Source organism: Cygnus olor, chromosome 2 (assembly GCF_009769625.2).
Source record: "Cygnus olor isolate bCygOlo1 chromosome 2, bCygOlo1.pri.v2, whole genome shotgun sequence".
Classification (NCBI taxonomy): domain Eukaryota; kingdom Metazoa; phylum Chordata; class Aves; order Anseriformes; family Anatidae; genus Cygnus; species Cygnus olor.
The window spans coordinates 91,410,507-91,430,361 of record NC_049170.1 but is presented as its reverse complement, the minus strand read 5'-3'; the positions used below and the strand labels follow the sequence as shown (position 1 = coordinate 91,430,361).

The following is a 19,855-nucleotide window of genomic DNA, read 5'->3' as shown; positions in this document are numbered from 1 at the left end:
ATACATGTATATTTTTACATATATATGTCAGGGAGCCCCCTTATCACTTCATATTCAGAAGCTGCTGCTTTTCACCTTCAATTCAAGTCAACATTAATCTGTAACTGTCTTGCTTTTTAATCACCTCTCACCATCTCCTCATGCGACTGAGGTTTGGTTTTTAGATTTAGAACTTCCTTCTTTGCCTTTTAAAATTTCAGAAGCTACAATGTTTGATGTAGTTTTAATTTGGTTGTGAACAGTTAGTCATCTAGGCAGCCCAGAGCTGTAAAAATATAACAACACCTAAAGTGATTAAAAAAAAAAAAAAGTTGCTTCTCTACACAAAGAGTTTGTGTTAACTCCCCTGGTACCTGATGTTAGTGGGTGTTTCATAAGTGGACTATTGCTGGGGTGGCAAAACATCCATGTCCTGCTGCTTCTACCAGAGACCAGAGGACATCAGATCAGTGGCTCCTTGTATCCATGTGAGGCAAAATCCACTGTGCCTGTGCTGTGGGGTGCCTTCAGCTGAGTCTGGATAGAGCCAGACTATGCAAAGGAGGCTTGTCCCTCAAAATTTATGAAAATTGCTGTTCTGAGCCATCTGAAAGTTGTATGTGCTCTTGAAATGTACCAAGATTCACCACTGGAAAGCACCAACTAGCAACCAAGCCCTCATGTTACAGGCAGTGGGTTGTTGTGACCAACAAATAATTCTGAATTCTTTTGGCCCCTCACTTGTGGTTTCTTCTTCAAGCACCACTTTCTGACCTCAGTCCTAGTGAAATGTGTACACAGAGCTTATAAAGCTAAAACAAACAAATCACGGGTCTCTGAGCAGAATGTTGAGCAGCCTCAGCAGCTGGCTTCTGCAATGAAAGAGGGATTTGCTGTAAATGTTGGGTTACCTGAGCTGAAATGCCATTGAGCATCACCCACTACAATGGCAGCAGGGCAAGTTAGACAGGATTGAACAGCAGTCCTTGAACTGTGGCACATTTTTGCAGCTGAGAGTGTGGCCTTCATAAAGCTGCTTTGGTTGTGGTAGTTAACTAGCTACTGAGTCCAGCAGCAAACAAGTTTTAATGAGTGCTCACTGTGTCTAGTGTCTGGCAAAAAATGAAGCTGTAACAGATCTCCTGCACCACACCAACGATTTCTGTTCTGCTAAGTCCTGTTTATTCCCCACTTTTGGGCCCCTGAAAATATTATGCTTAAACAAAACCAGCGAAGCACTTACAAAGCTGCTTCATTTGCTCTATTTCTGAAAATAAAGCAATGGTTTCCACATCTATTGTGGAGTCTCAACTTTCATTCCCTCTCTTCCTATTGCTAATTATTATTTTTTCAAGCAAAGTGCCTTGGGGCTGGAATTTGTCAGGCCTAATAATCCACCCAGAGGAGAATTAACAAGAAATTGGGTAAATTAGATTCAGCAGTTAATTAATTTGATTGTCCGCTACAGCAAACTCCATCTCATGGGAATGATGAATGGATGTGTCCAATCTCTTTTCCAGAGCTGTTTGGTACAGTGGACGTGTCTGTCCACCTACTAAATGATAAAAGTCAATTTCAACATGCGTCTCATGCCCTTTGGTACTGGTGGACTTCTTAATCTCCAGAAGAGAGAGACTTAAGTGTTGCAGCTGTATTCCGATTTTCTTTTTTTTTGCAGGCCTTTTTTTGGAATATATGTTCTCCTATCCTCTCTGCTCCATGTGTATGTGTGTGTATATACATACATATATAATATAAAGCCAAATATGTATAGTTAGGATTTCTGAAATGTTTGGACCTTAATCATTATTAGTCCAGATGTATTTATTACAGAAAAAAAAAAGAATTATGATACAGTTCAAATTGTTTCTGCTCCTTTCATTGGTGTTACGCTCACCCATCCTCTGTGCCCCTGAGTCCCAAAGTCAGAGGCTTCATGCTGGTAGGGCGGAGAAGGGGTGCTATGGTAAGTACTTCAGCAGGAGGGATGAGATATTCATTTTGATGAGATATTCCATGTTGATGGTTTCTTCCTCGTTCTAGGATCTGCTTGGGGCCTTTGTTGTGTTTTTGCTAACACACTTTTACACCTTGCTCTTTCTTCACTGATCTGCAGCTTCACATTGCATCCAAATTTACTGTATATGGTGGCTTTTACACGTGTTAGCTACTTTGTCTCTGTTCTCTTCATTACTCCTAAACCCAGTTTTGTCCAGCTCCAGGTCTGCATGTCTTTAACTGGCCATTGGTGGGTTGTTTATAACCAGGGGGTCTCCAGTGCCAGCCTGCGCCCCTTCTGTTGCCATCCCATGCCTGCACTGCTCCACACCATGTCCTGTGCCTCCACCTCGCAAGGCCTCTGTTACCATACCAGGCCTGTATTGCACAGTAGCCATAAATATCGCTTTCTACAATGAATGACTGCTTGTCTTACTGTTGTCTATATAGAATGATTGTCGCTACAGCTAGGTGTAGTAAAACAAAGCTGCAGGCAGGTCAAGAAAGGTCCAGACAGAGGAAGCCTGACAAGCCTCAATACCGAGGCCTTGCACACTGTTCAAAACTTGTGGCCCACTGACTCTTCTCTTTACGACATGGGTCAGAGAGGACATACTCTGGGAAAGACGGCTACCATAGCCCAGGAAGGCTGTCATAAAGCCTGGCACTGACAGAGGCAAAGTCTAATAACATTGAGCAACAGCATTTTATAAAATACATGTGATACCAGGAGTCAAAGGTTTGCTTCAAGGACACAAGCAAGACAAGATTTATTGGGAGTTGTATCTTTCATTAGACCAAATGACAGTTGACCTGGAGAAGGTCTAGTGTATCTGACAGCTTAAAGGTGATTTTTGTTGGTTTGTTTCTTTTTCCAAATATATGGTTCTAATAGAAAAATGCAGTTTCTGCTTGCAGACTTTATCTCAAATAAAAATAACACATAATCATACATGTCTTACCACAATGATGTTTGTTCATAATTGTTAGTTATCACATGGAAATTTTTATATAAATCACCTAGTGAGAAGGAGGTGATTTTCATGATTAGATTTTCATGCATGTTAAAAGGTGTAGGTGATTCATTGATTCTTCACAAGCCTCCAACCAGTGGGTTTAATACACATTAAATCCACTGTTTGGCTAAGAAGTGAGCATTGATAAATTGGCAGAGACAAAAGATCATGATTCTCGCTCTTGGTAAAAAGTTTGATGTGGAGCAAAGCATGAACCTTTCAGAACAGAGGGAATGGAAATGTTCAGTACAAGAATGGTATTGCTGTGTTTCATGCAACTATTTTAGTATTCTGTATGTGTACTTAATATTCAGTTAGCTTTGCAAACCAAAGCTAGTGTCATCATTATCTAACACTGTACAAATCTGCCTTCAATTCTAGTATCAGTGAATGTAATTAAATTTAAAGTAAATATTTGGGAAGAGTAAAGCAAATTTAAGACCTCAATTATAAAAAAGAAAAAAAGGCGTCTGGTATTCTATGTACATATGTATATATGAGCTTATTCATCCTACTTCTGTCAAACCCATTTAAATGCAATTCTCCAGTGTTTTCCCTCTCCGGAAAAAGTAAAGTTCTGCTTTAGTGGTGAAAGTGATATGACACATTGCTATTTTATTGCACCAGCAGAACTGGAGTTGGAAAATTGGAGTGTTGTCAGGTATCTTAACTTGATATGGACTTTTTTTCTATATTCTAAATCTTTTAGGATGACTTTAGATTGCAATTTTAAGCAAGAAGATTATTTATTTCAAATGGAAGTTTGACTCTCAGATAGTCACTTGAAACCAGCATCTCGAATTTTTCAGAAATACGTAATAAAAAAAATGATAAAATTGGAAGTTTCATTAACATTATGCTGTGTTTAGTCTTCTAATGACTTCCTCGCTGAATGATCTTACTTTATAAATGAAAATAAAACTTTAATACCTGCCAACCTGGTACAACATCTGAATACCCAGCTGCTATTTGTATGCTTCACTCATCATTGCAGGCAATAAGAATTCTGGAAACATGAGATTTCTTTATTCCATGGCAAAACAAAGTACATTACAGCTCTCATTCTTGCAGCAGTAGTGTATAGAGACTCCATAATGCAGTCAGGTTTTAGATCTTTAATATTCTTATGAACTAGCAAAATGAACTGTAGAAGGTACTGTGTGGTTTTGTGTAATTATGAATTTTTTTGTTCCTTCTCGATGACAATTACACTTCAGGAGTTGAGTTAGGAGAGGAACAGGGTTATATGTATAGATTAGCGACATTAAGGAACAATAGGAACTTCTATAGGTGCTTAGAAATGCTAATAGTCTGAAGTAATGAGATACTACTTTATTCTGTGATTGGAGTTCACCTTAAGTCTGGATCTTTGGTGCCATTGCAAATGTATGTTTAATAGTCTGAGCTAATCAGCTGTGTGAGAGCTGAATTCAGTGATAATTCAGGTGTGCTGCACTGTGGCAGAAACTCTGTTACGCAAAGAAGCGTTTGCCTTTTCAGATAAGTTCAGAAGCTAGAGGAGATCTGGGTCAGGTCGAGCAGTCCCAAGCCCCATGTGGCATTTGCATGCAGTCACATTTCCTTGGGGGGCAAGGAGGGGCGGGGGCCTTGGGCTGCTGGCTCAGCATCCGGGGAGCAGGACGAGGCCAAGCAGTCGACTGCAGCAGTGTCTGCTCTTCACGTGTGATCAGTCACCAGAGCTGCTGCTGCTCCTGGCAGGGTGCAAGCAAAGCAAGTTTTGCCTGCTTGAAGGTTGAAACTCTTGTAGGCTGACCCAAACAAGGGTTGATGCAGAACCGAGTGCCCAGAAACGGTTTCTTAAAAGACTGTAACTTCCTGTGGTGGCAGCGTCTTTCCATTTTCCAGCAAGGTTTTCCATTCCTTTCCATTTTCCACCAAGCATTTGAACATCTCTGGTTATGAGAATCTCAGTGTGAGACTCATGCATCAGACCCCACGTGGTGACAGACTCAACTACGTGAAATAGTCTGATGTGATCTTGAGAACAGCAGGAGGTTTGGACCTTTGCGGGATTCCCAGCTTCAGGGCAGCCCTGAGGGCTTTTGTCTTTCTCTTGGTCAGTGTGGGGAAATCGGGCAGGAGAAGAACATAAGGACTGAAAAATATTCATATGGACAGGTGGACAGAACTTGGGAACTTTTAAAGTTATGAAACAAGTTAGTGTCCTAAACAAGCATCTGTTGTCTTGATTTAGCTAGTGAAATACAGTTGCTTAATGCTGCTTGGCTGAAATGCTATTTAATTAGTATCCAGTGTTAAAACAAAGGTGGGATTTTGCATTGCCTTTGGAAACGCCATTGCTTAGTGCATTATTCTTTCTGCTGTTAGAAATCAAAGCTATTAAAAGTTGACAATAATGACAGCTCTTTTAAAGAGTATAGGAGTGCACTGTGACTGTTCCTTGAGGGAAGGTTGTGCTTTCTTTACAGTTCATTTTTTTTCCTTTTGGTTATCTCCACTTCCTAGCTTCATCAGTAGCCCAGAAAAAAACACCTGACAAATGAATACGTCTTTTTTTTTTTTTCTTTTTCAGATGGTTGCCAGAACTGTAGTTGTATTCAAGACTAAATAGATGGCTACAGTTCCATAAGTTGCTCCAGCCAGAAGCTGTCACTTTTCATTTTAAGTATTTTCTTTTTCCCTTAGGAAGAATGTGGAGAGAATGAAATGTCCAAAAATATCTTCCATTAAAAATAGTAAATGTGGCTTGGCAAATAAACATATAAGAATTATTACAGAAAAAAGAATAAAGAGGAAAAAAAATCTCAGGATGGTCAATCGTTTAGCAGGAAGTTGTTCAAAATCATACCTGGCGGCTATGACATTTTGGATGCAGGAGCCTGCTGGACCAACTTTGTGAACATGGAAGAAATATCTTGCAGTCTCAACAGAGTTCTGCAGAGATCTGTCTCTTCCCCTTGTAACGTTTGCAGAATAGTCTCAGGCAACATAATTCCAGTTGTGATTTTCTCAACTTGCAGAAAGTGTCCCCCTTTTTGTCTGTGATTGTTCTCAGACCTGAGAGGAGGGTCAGAAAGATTTTAGTTACCCTCAGCCAGTGGATAGCCATAGGGGAGTGCAGAAGGAAGGATGAAGAAGACAGGTTTTGAAGCATAAGGGCTAATCATATGGCAAATTAATAGGTAAAAATGTGCCAGTTCTGTCTTGAACTACTTTGCTAGAGGTTAACATCAAGGGTACTCTGAACCTGGTTTACTGATGCCTTGTACCTGTTCCAGCTGGACAGGTTAGCAGGAAGCACAGTGAGATCTGAATGACAGCTTTATATGTCTATTCTGTCCAGGCATATACAACCACTCACTCTTTGCAGAGATGCAAGAGGAAGATGAATGCATAACCTAAGCCGTCATTTGGTTGTAAGTCAGGTCTCATTTCCAGAAGGAAGAAGAAAGTTAGCAATGACTGTTATGCCATTGTTCAATTCTTCTCTAAAAATATATGAGAAGCAACAGTTTGATAGGTTAAAAGTTTGCATTTACAAGCCTGGTCTCATCCATACCCTGTTTGTTTATGCATTAGTATTACATTGTCCTTTTCTTTTCTCTTTTTTTTTTTCTTCTTTTCTGCATGGAAAGTTTATTCATGCTGGCATTTCTGCTGGATGTTGTTTGTTCAAGTCACAAAACCTTTAGGTCATGTTTGAACAGGTCACTAAGCTAGCTGTCCTGAGGCTTTAGATTTCTGATCCAGATCACTGAGTAGGCAAGGGGTTGACATCAAGCGGAAGCAGCAGCAGCAGCAATGTTTAAACTTCCTGGGTTTTTCTGGTTTTGATAAAGGAGATTTTGCGTGGCTTGCAATTAAGCGGAGATCAAATCCCTCTGGTTAAATTTGCAAAGCCCCTTTACATTCTTAGAGGGGTGTAAGAAAGCGATGTTCACCATAGTTTAGTGCTGTGAAACTTTCCCACTTCTACCTGCCTGGGATGTTTTGAATACAGTGCTTTGCTTCTTCGGCATGATCACAGGTTTGGCAACCACTCCAGAGCCTGGCTGAGCTTTTTCCATGTTTTTTAGCACTGTGCACCAGTTTCTTGCCTCTGTTGCTCAGACTTCTCTGATGGCTTTTTTTTTTTTTGTATGTGTCTTGATAAAAGTATCAAGTCATTAAATGTTTTGAGAATTTTTATTGTGCAATGTATTTATCAGGGTATTAACATCTAACTTTTATCCGGTATTGGTGAATCAAGTTATTACATGTAGAAGTCTGACCTTTGGCCATCTTGTTAACATATCCATCTAATATATTTCACTGTGCTTGTCTTTTACATAAAATACAGGGTGAAGAGAAAAAGGTACCTGAAAAGACTCTTCATGCCCCTGTGTCACCTTCCTCTGTACCTGATCATATGAAGTGCAACATCCTTAAAGCTCAAGTAGAAGCTGCTTTTAGAGTAGGCACCCAGGTAATCTGTGTTTGATGTTTCCACTTCCTAATTTTGGCATAGTTTACAGTAGTTTTCCAAAACACTGTTCCTGAAGAAACACCTTATTTTATCAGAGTGACCACACTGACCTAGCTTTCTCTAGCTGCTCTACACTTTCTTGAGGTATGTCACCGTGATCCATATGATGGAAATAGGAAATTTGTCCTAACTGATGTGATTAATACAGCTGAGAGAGACTGTGAAAATAGGAGAGAAAGCCCCAGGAAATCTCCACGATTTGATTCTGTCACTCTAGCTGTTGCTTACTTTGCAGCCGAGAAGCAGTAACTTCTGGAGTTTTCTGAGGCTGCCCACCACTCGTGGAAACTATGGTTAAGAATGTTATAAAGATAATATCTATGCATCCAAATGAGGCTTTTTTTTTTAGGGTATTAGCTTCAGATGTCTAATGTGAAATGTTAGCTAGTCTATTGCTTTCTTACTTGTTTGTGTACCTTCTACTAAATTTCAAGCTGCTATTTTCACTGCTTGGTCAGTGTTTAGATACATCACGTTTTAAAAACACCACAACAAGTTTTGCAATATTGTTGTGCAACTGAAAACTCCTGCTGGATAGCAAGACTGTAACAATATGATTTCCCAGTCAGAGGTACATCTAAGTGAAACCTAAAATCCGTGATTCTTTGCAAGTGTAATTAGCAGACAGAAGATAATGCTATTTGTGCCAAAAGTAAAGCCAAACAATGCTTTAGGAACAAAAGTAGAGACAGAAGGATTGATATGGCTTATCCCAAGTTCCTGTGGTATCCTTGTGCATACTATTCTCTTTGAATACGGATTATGTTGGTGTTGCCATTGCTTTGTTTCCTTTCACAATAACACAGCAGGTCAACTTGCCCTGCGAAGGATTTTGTTAACAATCATATTTGTGCATTTGTTATTCCCTTCCCTGGCAGATTTTTCGTCTAAGAACTAGATTACATCTGGTCTAGATAGACCTAAGGAAGTATCAAAATTTGGTTGTTCTGACTGCCCTAGATTTCAAGAACAGAAACCATAAATCTGGTAGCATGTAGGGGAAGGAGGTTGGGTTTTTCTTCCTTTTCTTCTTTTTTATTTTTTTTTTTCTTTTCTTAAAGCAGTTCTATCACCTCTTTCTGAGTTCAGTGCTATATCAGCTGTGTTTTATGCAGCCTGTTTCTTGTCTGATTGCCCTTGGATTTGCCCTCTGTTTTTCCTGTAGGTCCTTTATCTATAGGATGTCATGGTATATTTCTCACATTTGTATTTTCCCCAGAATATGCTTAATGATCACGTTAGATTGGATAGTTAAAGACTGGAAGCAATGCATGCCGCTGCATTCAGAGTACAGCATTACCGAGGCAAGAAGGAAATGTGCTAAGCATATGCATCTCTCAATTCACCTGCCCTGCCTTAATTTTTACCCTGAGGTTTTCCAAGAGAACATCCTGGGTTGCTTTTTCATCATGCCATAACTGTGTTCTTCAGCTGCTGCTATGTTGTAAATAAGTTTCGGAGCAAGCTGAGCATCCCTTTTTTCCTTCTCACCTGTGTTGTTTTGCACAAGGCTTTAGCAGTCAGGTTGGATTAAGTACATGTCTGTATGCTTGCCCCTTTGAGAAAAGCCTTATGATTTCAGGAGGAAGGAGGGGAAGGATGACTGCTTCAGGATGGCACATATTGTGTAAATATAATGGCATGCAGTTCAGTTTGAAATCCCTCTAGCTTTCAGTGCTAAAGAAGCATGGTTTAAAGTGGTAGCCAGTAAGTTAGGATGTCACCTTGGTCTTTGAAATCCTCATTCAGCTCCCTGCTTAGCCACAAAATTGCCTGTGCTCCTGAGATGAGTTCACACTCCTCCTGTCACATGTGAGTGCGATTACCCTTCCCAGCTGCATTGCAAAAATAAGTAGGCAGAGATGAGGCAGTGGTGAACTGTTACAGTAAGAAGCTGTAGCTGGGAAGAATAGACAAAAGGATAGACTGTGAAGGAGGGAGAAGAAACCTACCATCTATCACCTAGAAAGCAGGAGGATAGAGGGGGCTACATGGAGGTCCCGGTAAACCACCTTACCAGCATGCCATAAAATCACCCAGTTGTCTCCTCTGTTCCCCCCTCCATGAAAATCTAACTGGATACCAGTAGCTAAACCATTTCCCAGTGGCAATTCAGTCACCTTCAGGGAAAAGAGAGCGGGGATGGCATTACACTGCCCAGAGACACTTAGAGCATCCTTTTGAAGGAGCAGATAAGAAATAGTTTCTCCGTAGCAGACAGTCATTGAACTCCATGTATTCCTTCAGAGCTGTGATCATGCCCCTCTTTGACCACCATATCTGATACCTCTTGCTGCCCAGTACTTCTGGAGGACTAACCCTGCTGCCCTCTGCCCAGCACTGTCTTTTGACTCCAGTAAATCCTTGAGAAGTCCTGCCTTCTGGCCTTATTCTTAAAAGCATGCCCCTCCAATTTCTCATCTCTTGTCTTCTGTATTGTCATATTTCAACATACAGGGCAGCCAGGGCAAGAAGTATATCTAGGTTCTACAAAGGACAGTCTGTATTTCAGTTGCTGTAATGCAAGACAGGCCAATTTTCCTCATATAGAGCATAGATCTTTATTTCACGGTACCACAAGAAGCTGAGGATTTGCTCCCCTCTACCTTGTAAAAGGAAGAAGAAAGAACCAGACTCTGTCTTATACACACAATGTTTGAGATAAAACGTTTTCTTAATGGCTTGATAGAATATCTACTAATATATTTTTTGAAAATCCCCAAAAGTCTGTGGTCTAACCCATCCTTTGTGAAGTTTCATGAGGGCATTGTCATTATATATATAGGTGTAAAAGTGTGAAAAAAAATATTGGTGCACTGTGGGATCAGACCCAAAATTACCAAACTGTTGCTTGAAATATTTGTACCAGCTCCCTCTTCTAAGCAGTGGGAATATTTTCAATACCATATGCTACTAACGTCAGGATGTGACAAGATTATAAAGGCATCTCCTGCATGTAGTAGAAGAAAATGTTCCTTGTTAATACTGAGAATGGAGTAAATGTTTGTGAGTGGAAAATAAAAACAGAGGCAGGAAATTTTATGTAGTTTTCTTTCTTTTTGGCAACTAGACACCAACACAAGAGAGGGCCTTAGAAATGAATGATTCCAATACTCATGATCTCAAATATAAAATCAGGGAAAATTATGCAATACATTTGAAAATACGTACTGCAAGATGGTCTTTGCAGTGCCTCATTTCAGAATTATGGTGAAGAGCTGTTTATCACATTCCTAGGGGGCAATGTACCATCTCCCATGGCAATAGTGCTGACTTAGAGACGGAAAATTTGTAAGCTTATGGTGCCAATCACTGAGCCCTGCATGTGGTTTAGAGTTATGGAGCAGCAGGAAACTAACAGGAGTGAGTTTGTTTATTTGGTGAAGATGAAAATATTTATGTGCCGTTCTGCTAGCTGGAGAATCAAACTACAGCATGCATGGGGATGCTTGGAACCGAATCCAGGAGCACGCTGCTGCAGACACCACAGGTGAGAAACTTGAGGAACCTGCACGTGACTGTGGGAATCTGCTGTTCGCACGGGGCATGCCATGCTGTAGGTATCTGTAGGTCTGGAGCAAACCAGCAGCATTTCGCAACACACCCTTGAAACTGTGCCATGGGGGTCTGCCACCTTCCAGCTGACAGACTGCATATCACAGTTCCCACATAATTAAGCTCTAGGGGAGCACTAAACACTGCAAAGCGCCTGACATTTTTACTTTTTTTTTCATACTTTTTTTTTTCTTCATTTATTCCAGACTTCATTTGAGAGCAAGTGGTATAAAGCAGCGATGAGGAGCTGCCAGAATACAAAAGACCAGCTCTCCCTGGCATTTAAAACCCCTTTGCAGCTTGCATGAATCAGTGCTGATATGCTGTGGTTGATCAGATGACTTGTTAGTATCACAGAGTCCCTTTTGCCAAACAGTTCATGGTCCAACTGATGGGCAAAAGACACCAGCAGGTTTTAGTTGCTATTTATACCCACTTTGGCTCTGGGCAAATCCTAATTATTCTTGGAATTAAACACAGGCTCTTGAACAAATGTACAACTATCTCAGCAGGGCTTTTTCTTTTGGTGGGAAATGTGTGTTGTGTTTTAGTGGTTCGTCTTCTGCAAGTGGTGTTTGTATTCTCCACCTGTTACCAAGGCTTTCCGAAATCCTTGTGTTGATGTAAGTAAGGTTATCATCATGACGCACTTGATCTCCTGTTTCACACAGACTTCTACTGCAGCTGATTTTTGCATGGCTTGCATCCTTCTCTGCAGACAAGGAAGGCCAAGCTCATTTTTAAGACACATTTTTGCAGTGCAGTTGTGGAAGACAAAAACAGAGGTGACATTACCCCTTTCCCTACCGAGCTGTTCATCACTGAGCACTGTGGGTTGCTTGCTAAGAGAAAACTGGTGGGAAAAGGTAGTTTGGATATGTGGAGTTATTTACAAAGAGTGTCCTACTCCCCTCCCCACAACAAGAGCAGTTGCTCACTGCTCAGAGCAGTACTGACCGCAGGAGCTGGGCTCTAGGCTTCCCTCCCAGCTCTTGCTCAGGTTGTTTGCTCTGCCTTTTCTCTGGGATTTTCTCCTCTCTGGGATTTTCTCCTCTCGTTCTCACACACAGCACTACCGGTCAATGCCCTACATCTCTGCTACTGCTTTATCAGCCCCAAGGGAAACTCCTGGCCAAGGTGGGGTATCCTTGGGTTCAGGCAGGTTTGGGTTCTTCAGCAATTGATTCCCCTGCCTTGATTCACAGTCAAGAAAGGGACATTTACACTGAACAAAGGGATGGTCACTCCACTGGCCTCTTTCACACACTACCTTTCTTCATAAGCTTATACACATGTAAATTTTTAGTTCAGCATCGATAGCCATCTCTGTTTTTCCTCCCTGTCCTAGAAGCAGGTACAGACTGATGATAATGTAGTTTTGCCTTAAGTTTTGCAAATACGTGAAGAAGTGCAGGTTGCTTGTGCTGTCTCAGGTTGCCTCATACAGAAAATGTCTCAGGACTTGTGTGGGTACAGGTGTCATCCTGCAGCCTGTACGCTCCACGTAGATGCAAGCCTTGGCTACAAATGTAAATGAGACTGGGACCTATGCATTATTTATGGCAGGAAGGGTGCTTAAGTGAGGTGACTCACAGTGCTAGTCTTCCTTGGCTACATTTTTGATGATTCTTTTCTGTTTTCATTGTGCTTTGCCCTTTAAGGAAAGATTTAAGTGTAAGGCCTTGTCAACGTGAAAGTCTGGGTGTGTTTGCCCTGTGCTCTTAGAAAAAATTCACTAACTTTATATAAGCTGAGTCTTTGGAGCTTTATTCACGTAAGGGGATCTGGATTCAAATCCTAATCAGGTCATGAATGAAAATAGAGTAGGTAAGGGGCAGACACTTGAGGATTTATAATCTTAGGCGATCTTTCTTATAATAGGACTTAAACAAATTCTTCTGGATTCCCAGAGGAGTTCTCAGCTTTCACTAGATGTTGACTTAAGTACGTCGAAACCATCAGCTTTTCCAACATTTTAACCTCTTTCCATCATGAATTAGATCTTGTTTGCTTCCCTCTCCTTCCTCCCTCCCTCCGCTCATCCTTATTCACAGCACAAAGCAGCCCCACAATTTGTCAGTCTTCGTGTGGAGATCAGGACCGGAATTATGTGCTTGCAGCAGGTCACAGCTGAGGTGTTCACACTGTGGGGGAAGCTTGTACAGCTCCTGATGTACGCGGTGCTTTGCCGAAGCCCTTGCTGTTAGTCACCCACGTGGATGAGCAATAAACGCTCCAGCAGATTTCAGGCTAAGTAAAGAGAAGCAATCGCGCTGGGACTCTCGGCTCGAACAACATCCAGTGCAAATCACGTTGCTTATAATTGTTCATAACAATGGAATTTAAAAATGGCTCGGCTTCACATTCCCTGCCTTCAGTCTCTGAAGGGAAACAGGTTTGCTCAGCTTTAACAGTGAGGCTACAGAAAAGAAAAGGTGTCAGAGGTATAAAAATACAAGTTTTTGAATGCTTGTGGGCCAGGATGATCAATATATGATACACGGAAGCTCACTGTAAGTGTGTCAGCCATGATACCTCAAAGACAGGGAAGGAGCTGAGGGAAGGATGCCTCAGCTTTGTTGAGGAGGGCAGGGAGGATTTAAATAAACAGGATGTCCGAAAGAGGGAAAACTTTTAATTTATTCCCCGGGATGCTGGAGGCAAATGCGGCAGCGGTGTCACAAGACTGTGACAACACGTTGATATGTGGGTTACGTCTTCTCCCTGGCACGTCTGTAAGTGCCAGTACGTGATCAGACGAGTGCTGTTAATTGTGGTGATGTGCTGGAGCCCTGCCATAGCCTGGGAGATGTGTGGTGCTAGGTGCTGCTCAGGGGGAAAAAAAAACAGTGGTCCATTCCCAAGAGACCTAAACAGTATGTTTTTCTGCCTGAAATGATTCGTTTGACATATTAAATCACCAAGGTAGGTTTACCTTGGCAGGATGTTTTCCCCAGTGACGTGTTGCTTAGCCCGTATTATCTAATGAGATCAGCCAACAATCAGCATGGTTGACAAATGACAAAAATGTTGACAAAAAGAGCTGAAAAACCTGTTAGGCATGAGGCCTGCTTAGCATCATCACACAGCTAGAAAGGGCCAACAAGGTGAAATGTTTCCAGACCACTGCACTGAGACCATTGCTTCTTTACCTTTGAAGATCTCCAAACGTGAAAGCTGTGTCATTCCTCCCTCTTTTCTGTAGCTGAGAACTTTGTGAAACTGCTAAGAGACATCATCTTTTTCATAAGAGCCTTTCAGCCTCTTTCTTTCTCGGACAAGAACCTGACCCTCACCCTTGGCTGCAGTGATCTGTTTCTTCATTAGGTCTTTTTTGTTGATTCAAATTAATCCTGTTGTGGATTAGATGAGAGCTGCAGCGATTCCCCTTGTGGTGGAGGAGGGACACACAGTGCGCTAGCTCCCCAGGACGCTTGGTTGAACTCTGAAGACTGGAACCCATGTTGTGCAGTGCCTTGTTGGAGGCTCATCAGCCCAAAGTCCCAGCCAGAATTAATTGTCTGTGCAGAAGCACCTGGAAGGCTGCAGCCAAAATTTGGTCTTTCCTACATTGTCCTACTCGGCATACACCCGGTGCAACCACACCCTATTTCGAGGTCCTGTTGCCCATCTTCCTGGGGCTAGCTCTTCCCTCCCAAAAAAATAGAGGGACCTGCTCTTCACTAGGCAAATCCAGCCACTGGGGCTTATGAATTCAGACATACAGTTGTTCCTGTGTGACAAAAGCATTCCCACTCCTGCTGGAAAGCTCAGCAGTGTCCGAAGTGGTGTCCCTGGAATGTCCCTTCCCCTCTCTAAGGCTCCAAGGGATCCAACTGCTGGGACAGCATCAGAGCTGCTGAGTGCTCAGCAGTCAATTGAAAAGGGCCAGCCTGGCAGCCTGTATGTAGATTGCTTAGACAGCTGTGAGCACAATTTGGTGTTACTCAAATGTTTTTATCCTCTTTTCATCTTTTGTTGAAACTAATGTTTCTTAGCAGTCACCTATGAAGAGATCCCATACAAGGGTGTTTCTGTCTGTGCATGTTTCTTGTCTCTAGATTGAGAAAGTAATGCTTTAACTTCGTTTCTAGCACTACTGAGAAAGTTTATGGCATATTAAATTTGAACTTTTTTTTTTCTCTGGGCTTAGTGCAGGTAAGAGAGGAGAAAAGGAGAATGATATTTTGTGGATAGATTGCATGGCTCAACACTTAATTTTGTTTGCCTTGCAATCTGGTAGCCAGAAGAGCCAGCTTGTTTCTCTTTGGGTAATTATCAAATTAATCTGATTCCGTGTAAATGATATTTGCAGGTCTGCCATGCCCCATGTGCCCTGAGACCTCTTCCTCTCAGAGCAGCAGCCTCTGGATGAGGGAGAATCTGCCTTAGCTAGGGAAGTCTGAGCAGCTCCATGGCACTGCCTTTGTCCTTTTATGCACCTCAGTGCTGGACTTTCTGTGGGTGATGGAGACCCACCAGCTTTTCCCTGCTTGCCTTGGCTTAACTAGCTGGTTTCATGGGTGGAGGGCTCACTGCTGTGGAAATCCAAATCCTGTCCCTAGCACATGAGCTCAAAGCATCTAGGCACGTTATTGTGAGAGTGTGCGTGTTGTGTGCAAGTGTAACTCTTGTTTTACGTTATGGGTCACATCTTTGTAGTAAGGTGGAGGATGTCTTTGCATGGTCGTTGAGTGTTATTTGCTGAATGAGGAGGACAGCCTCCAGTCTATAGTGAGATTACTTACTCACTGGTCTTGTAGTACTTATTTGTAGATACACCAGTCTCTTCTGTTCTCTAAAACATGAGTCATAATGGAGAAAATTAATACAAAGGGAAGTTACTCGGGATGCTGGCCATGCCATTGAGGAGTATACCACTTCTTGAGAAGCAGGCTTAACCTTCTAATGCAGACAAGTCAAAAGAGAACGATAATGTAGTCACAGAACTGAAAAGAAACCAAGGGCCAGTTATTAGGGAATAATACAGTGAAGCTCTCTCAACTGGCTAATGAGATCTCATGGTGTTTAAGTAGGTGCAATTTTAATCATTCCGTTCTTGGTTGCAGCCTCTGCATTGCATCTTCCATCCCCATGTTCGCTTTTCTGTTGTTGTGTTCAAGTGCATCTTAAAATACAGCTCAATTAATTTGGTGAAAATTGGAATAAAGTAAAAATTAGGGTTTTAAAAGATAGCCAATTTGATGCATAATAAGCAGCTAGCTTGTCAGACTTAACAATAAAATGTTGCTAAGACATCAGTGTGAGAGAAGACACTGTGTATTAAGTTTCTGACAGCTGGATTCATGTTTACAGCTTTCAGAAACCCAACAGCTTTATAAAAAGCATTGTAATTTCTCCAGAACAAAGAAAAATTACTTAAGTGCTCATCTATGCCAACAAAGAGTGATTTTCAATGCTTTCTCTCAATTTCTTAAAAAAAAAATAAAACATTTTCTTTCTTTTCAAGAGAGCACTAGATTGTGACTAAATATTAGTCTAGACAGAGCTACTGGGTGGCCAGTAGGAAACAAAAAAAAAAAAAAAAGAAAAAAAGAAAAAGATTTTCTAGAACTGAGCTGAATTTCTTACAATTACAAATTTCTTAAAATTAAAAAATCACACTCCTGGTCCCGAAATTATTCATGACATGATGCTAATTCACTGAGCACTTCAACTGTAAAACATTTGGTGTCTGACTTACAATGGTGACAATGGTGTAATTGTGGCCCCCCTTTATCTGACTCCTTAATGTTTAAATCGTTCTCCCAGGATTTGGAGACTTCTGGATGAGGGAGATTAAATACAAATATGTAAAAGCATTATGCTGGGGTAGAGCTTCCCCAGTACCTATTACGGGTCCTGTTCTCCTTTCTGGAGACAGACCTGCTGACGATATTGATGACAATTTCAGTATTAATATACAAGGTTCAAAAACTCTAACAGGGAGGGTTAAGAGGGACTTCAGTCAAAATACTCCCCAGTCCATCACCTCAGGTACTTGTCCTGGCTGTAGGTGTCCCAGGAGTGAACTCACTTTCTGCCAGGCTCCCTGTGGCCCCAGTTTAGTTGCCTATACAGTTAATCGTGTGTACCAGCTTGCACTGCCTGTTCCCACCATAGCTGAAGCTCTGGTAAATAATGACCTGTGAAGTGGCAATGGGGGTTTGTGCACCCCGGCACAAGGGGGAAATGAACCTCAAACTATCACAACTTGGGTGACTTCCCCAAGCACGGAGCATCCTCTTGGTATTTTTTAGTTCATCAGTAATGTAAAGAAGAAACTCAGGCTTTGATTTCCTTTCTTTTTCTTGTGAGTACCCTAAAATGGAATATATCAATTTGTGTTGAATGGAAAGTCTTCGTAAATTTACAATTTTTTACATGCCTCTAAAGTCCTTTGATTTGATTTGAAGGAACCTGTCTCATCCTTTTTGAATAGGATGAAACTGACACATTTAATGCAATTTGATCTCAACCAATGTCCTCAAATTATTTTGGTTCAGATGTTGAAAGCTGAAGAATGACTCTGTTGTGGGCCTCTATCAGCTCCATCTATCCATTTAGCAGAATGGAAATGTCAGAGCCTGCCAAGTCCATTACTGATTTGGAGAGCTCTTGTGTCTTCAGCCAGTATTTTCTGTAGAGGGGTGCAGTGTTGCCCTGACACAGGCATTTACATGTGGATTGTGGAACCCTGCATCTCAGTTGAAGAGTGTAATCTAACAACACCTGCCTGAATTGGGTGTTTCCTTGGTAATCAAGTAATTTTCATGGAAGTCATTCTGCAATACTAGTATTTTCTACTCTATACACAAATGGTATGGGAGAGACGGGACTCTGTAATTTAGCAGGGAGTAGTAGTGGGTGAGATCTTCTGTGAACTGCATGTGCAGTGTGATTATATGTAGGGGATCCCATTTTTTTCAATAAATTTGTCAAAGACTGAATGAAAAGCTGTGAGAGTTGGCATGATTTTGATGAGACTACATAAATATTTGTTTTACTCCAATTAAAAGAAAAACTCAAATATCAGCATGTTTGCCCAGGTTGCTTTTTCTTATTTCTACTCATATGCCTTCTGGGGGAAACACAATAACAGTATTCCTTTGCTGCTCCTCCTTTATCCTGGCCCAAACTCTTCCTATCACTGTTGCTCTCTATACATTGTACATTGTAGCTTATCACAGCGAATCTCAGCAGTTCGAGATGATAAAAAATAATAATAATCTGTGCTTTTAAAATCTGGGCAGAGTGGGCATTTGGACATTGTAGTTTCATGGGGTACTTACAGGAATATTTTTAAATAAACATATGTATAATCCTAAGTGTATGGATGTTGTACTAAACTTTGGCTCCTTCTTTTAACAGGCTGTGAAAGAAGAGACCTCTTTTGTAAATCCCAGTAAGACCTCCAGCCTGCAGGACCCTAATGTAAGGTCTGTTGCTACTTGTCCGTAGGGAAAACATCAAATAAATACATGATACAGTGAGCCATTTTCCAAAAATTATCTCAAACACGTGTTAAAAGTCCATTTATTCATCCCCAAACTGTGGTGTAAAGTTCATAAGTTCACCAACCAATGACCTGAGGAGAAGGTGTCTGTCAGAAGGGGACTTATCTTACATGTAGCAGCTGTAGTTGAAGAATTAATAAAAGCTCAACTCTAAAAATCAGGATGAGTGTATATGCTTAAACAATTGATAAGAGCAAGGTAAAAATAAAATTAAAAAAAATCAGGTCTAGTGGTAAACTTAGAAAAGCTTGGAAAATAAACCTATTTTCATAACTTTTGGATCAGGAAAGTGATTTCCAAAATGGAATATCCTTGTGTTTGTTTTTCTTTCTCACTTCTGCAAGTGTTCTACATAGGAAAAAGGCATTTGATATACAGCCTTCAGCAAAGTGTCTCATTTGTATCTCATACCAGGCAGGGGTGACTATTTTGGATTGTACTTGTATTCTGTTGGTAGTGGATATCGGTCTTCCTTTTTTTTGGATGGAAGGGGCTTATTAATTCTATTTAAATAATATTTAAATAGCACAGCATGGTGTCTTTCAGCAAGTGATTAGAATGGAGGTTACAGCATAGGTATTTGGAAATTACCTGCCTCTAAATGTGTGGTAGTGCCATTGCTTTGGACATCTTTAGTGTCAGAAATATCAATCTGAAAGAAGGGCTTGGAAAGAAAAAAAAAAACACCGATGGATTTAAAGCATGGCAATATCACTGTTAATCAGCTAATGATGCTAGTGCACTCTCTTTATATATGTTTATGTGTATATAGTATATATAACAGAGCAGTAGTCATCTCATTTTTTTAAGTTATAACTTTTTAGTCATGACTCTTACAACTAAAAGAAGACATTTAAGCATCTTATAGAAAAGGCTGGATGAGAAGGGTAGTTAATAAAGTTCGACAAAGTAAGTGATTTTGAACTCAAAAAGAAAGTTATAATTGTGAAAATGTGCCAAGCTTTTTTTTTTTCTTTTTTTTTTTTTTCAATTGTGTACCCTTCCTAGAAGGTAATAAATCAGCAACTCTTCCAAAAACACTTCATTCAAAAATTCCTTTATGAACAATTGGGACTAGCAGAGCTGCTTTGTTTGTGTAGGGAAAACAGCTACAGAGAGAGGAGTGGTGAGGATGGTTGGTGGTGCTGAGGCAGGAGGACATGAGAGAGGATGTTATTGCTTCATGTGGCAGTCCCTGGGTTGCCTGCAATCGATCTGTAGTTCCTGGTTCCCCACGTCTCTCATCGCAGGACATCTTGCAGAGCTATAACTTCTAGCCTGGC

The 19,855-nt window shown here is 41.0% G+C and overlaps 1 protein-coding gene across 6 annotated transcripts in view; it reads left to right on the top strand.

Annotated features, from left to right (window-relative positions):
* EPB41L4B (erythrocyte membrane protein band 4.1 like 4B) overlaps positions 1-19,855 on the top strand; it is a 174,467-nt gene that overhangs the window by 107,972 nt on the left and 46,640 nt on the right. For 3 of the 6 annotated variants that reach the window (XM_040548998.1, XM_040548996.1, XM_040548994.1), the window contains 3 exons: positions 7,315-7,440; positions 10,916-10,990; positions 18,427-18,494. In XM_040548998.1, the coding sequence (XP_040404932.1) occupies positions 7,315-7,440; positions 10,916-10,990; positions 18,427-18,494 (269 nt within the window). The remainder of the gene's footprint in view (positions 1-7,314; positions 7,441-10,915; positions 10,991-18,426; positions 18,495-19,855) is intronic. The other 3 variants (XM_040548999.1, XM_040548997.1, XR_005817370.1) reach the window with 2 other exon arrangements.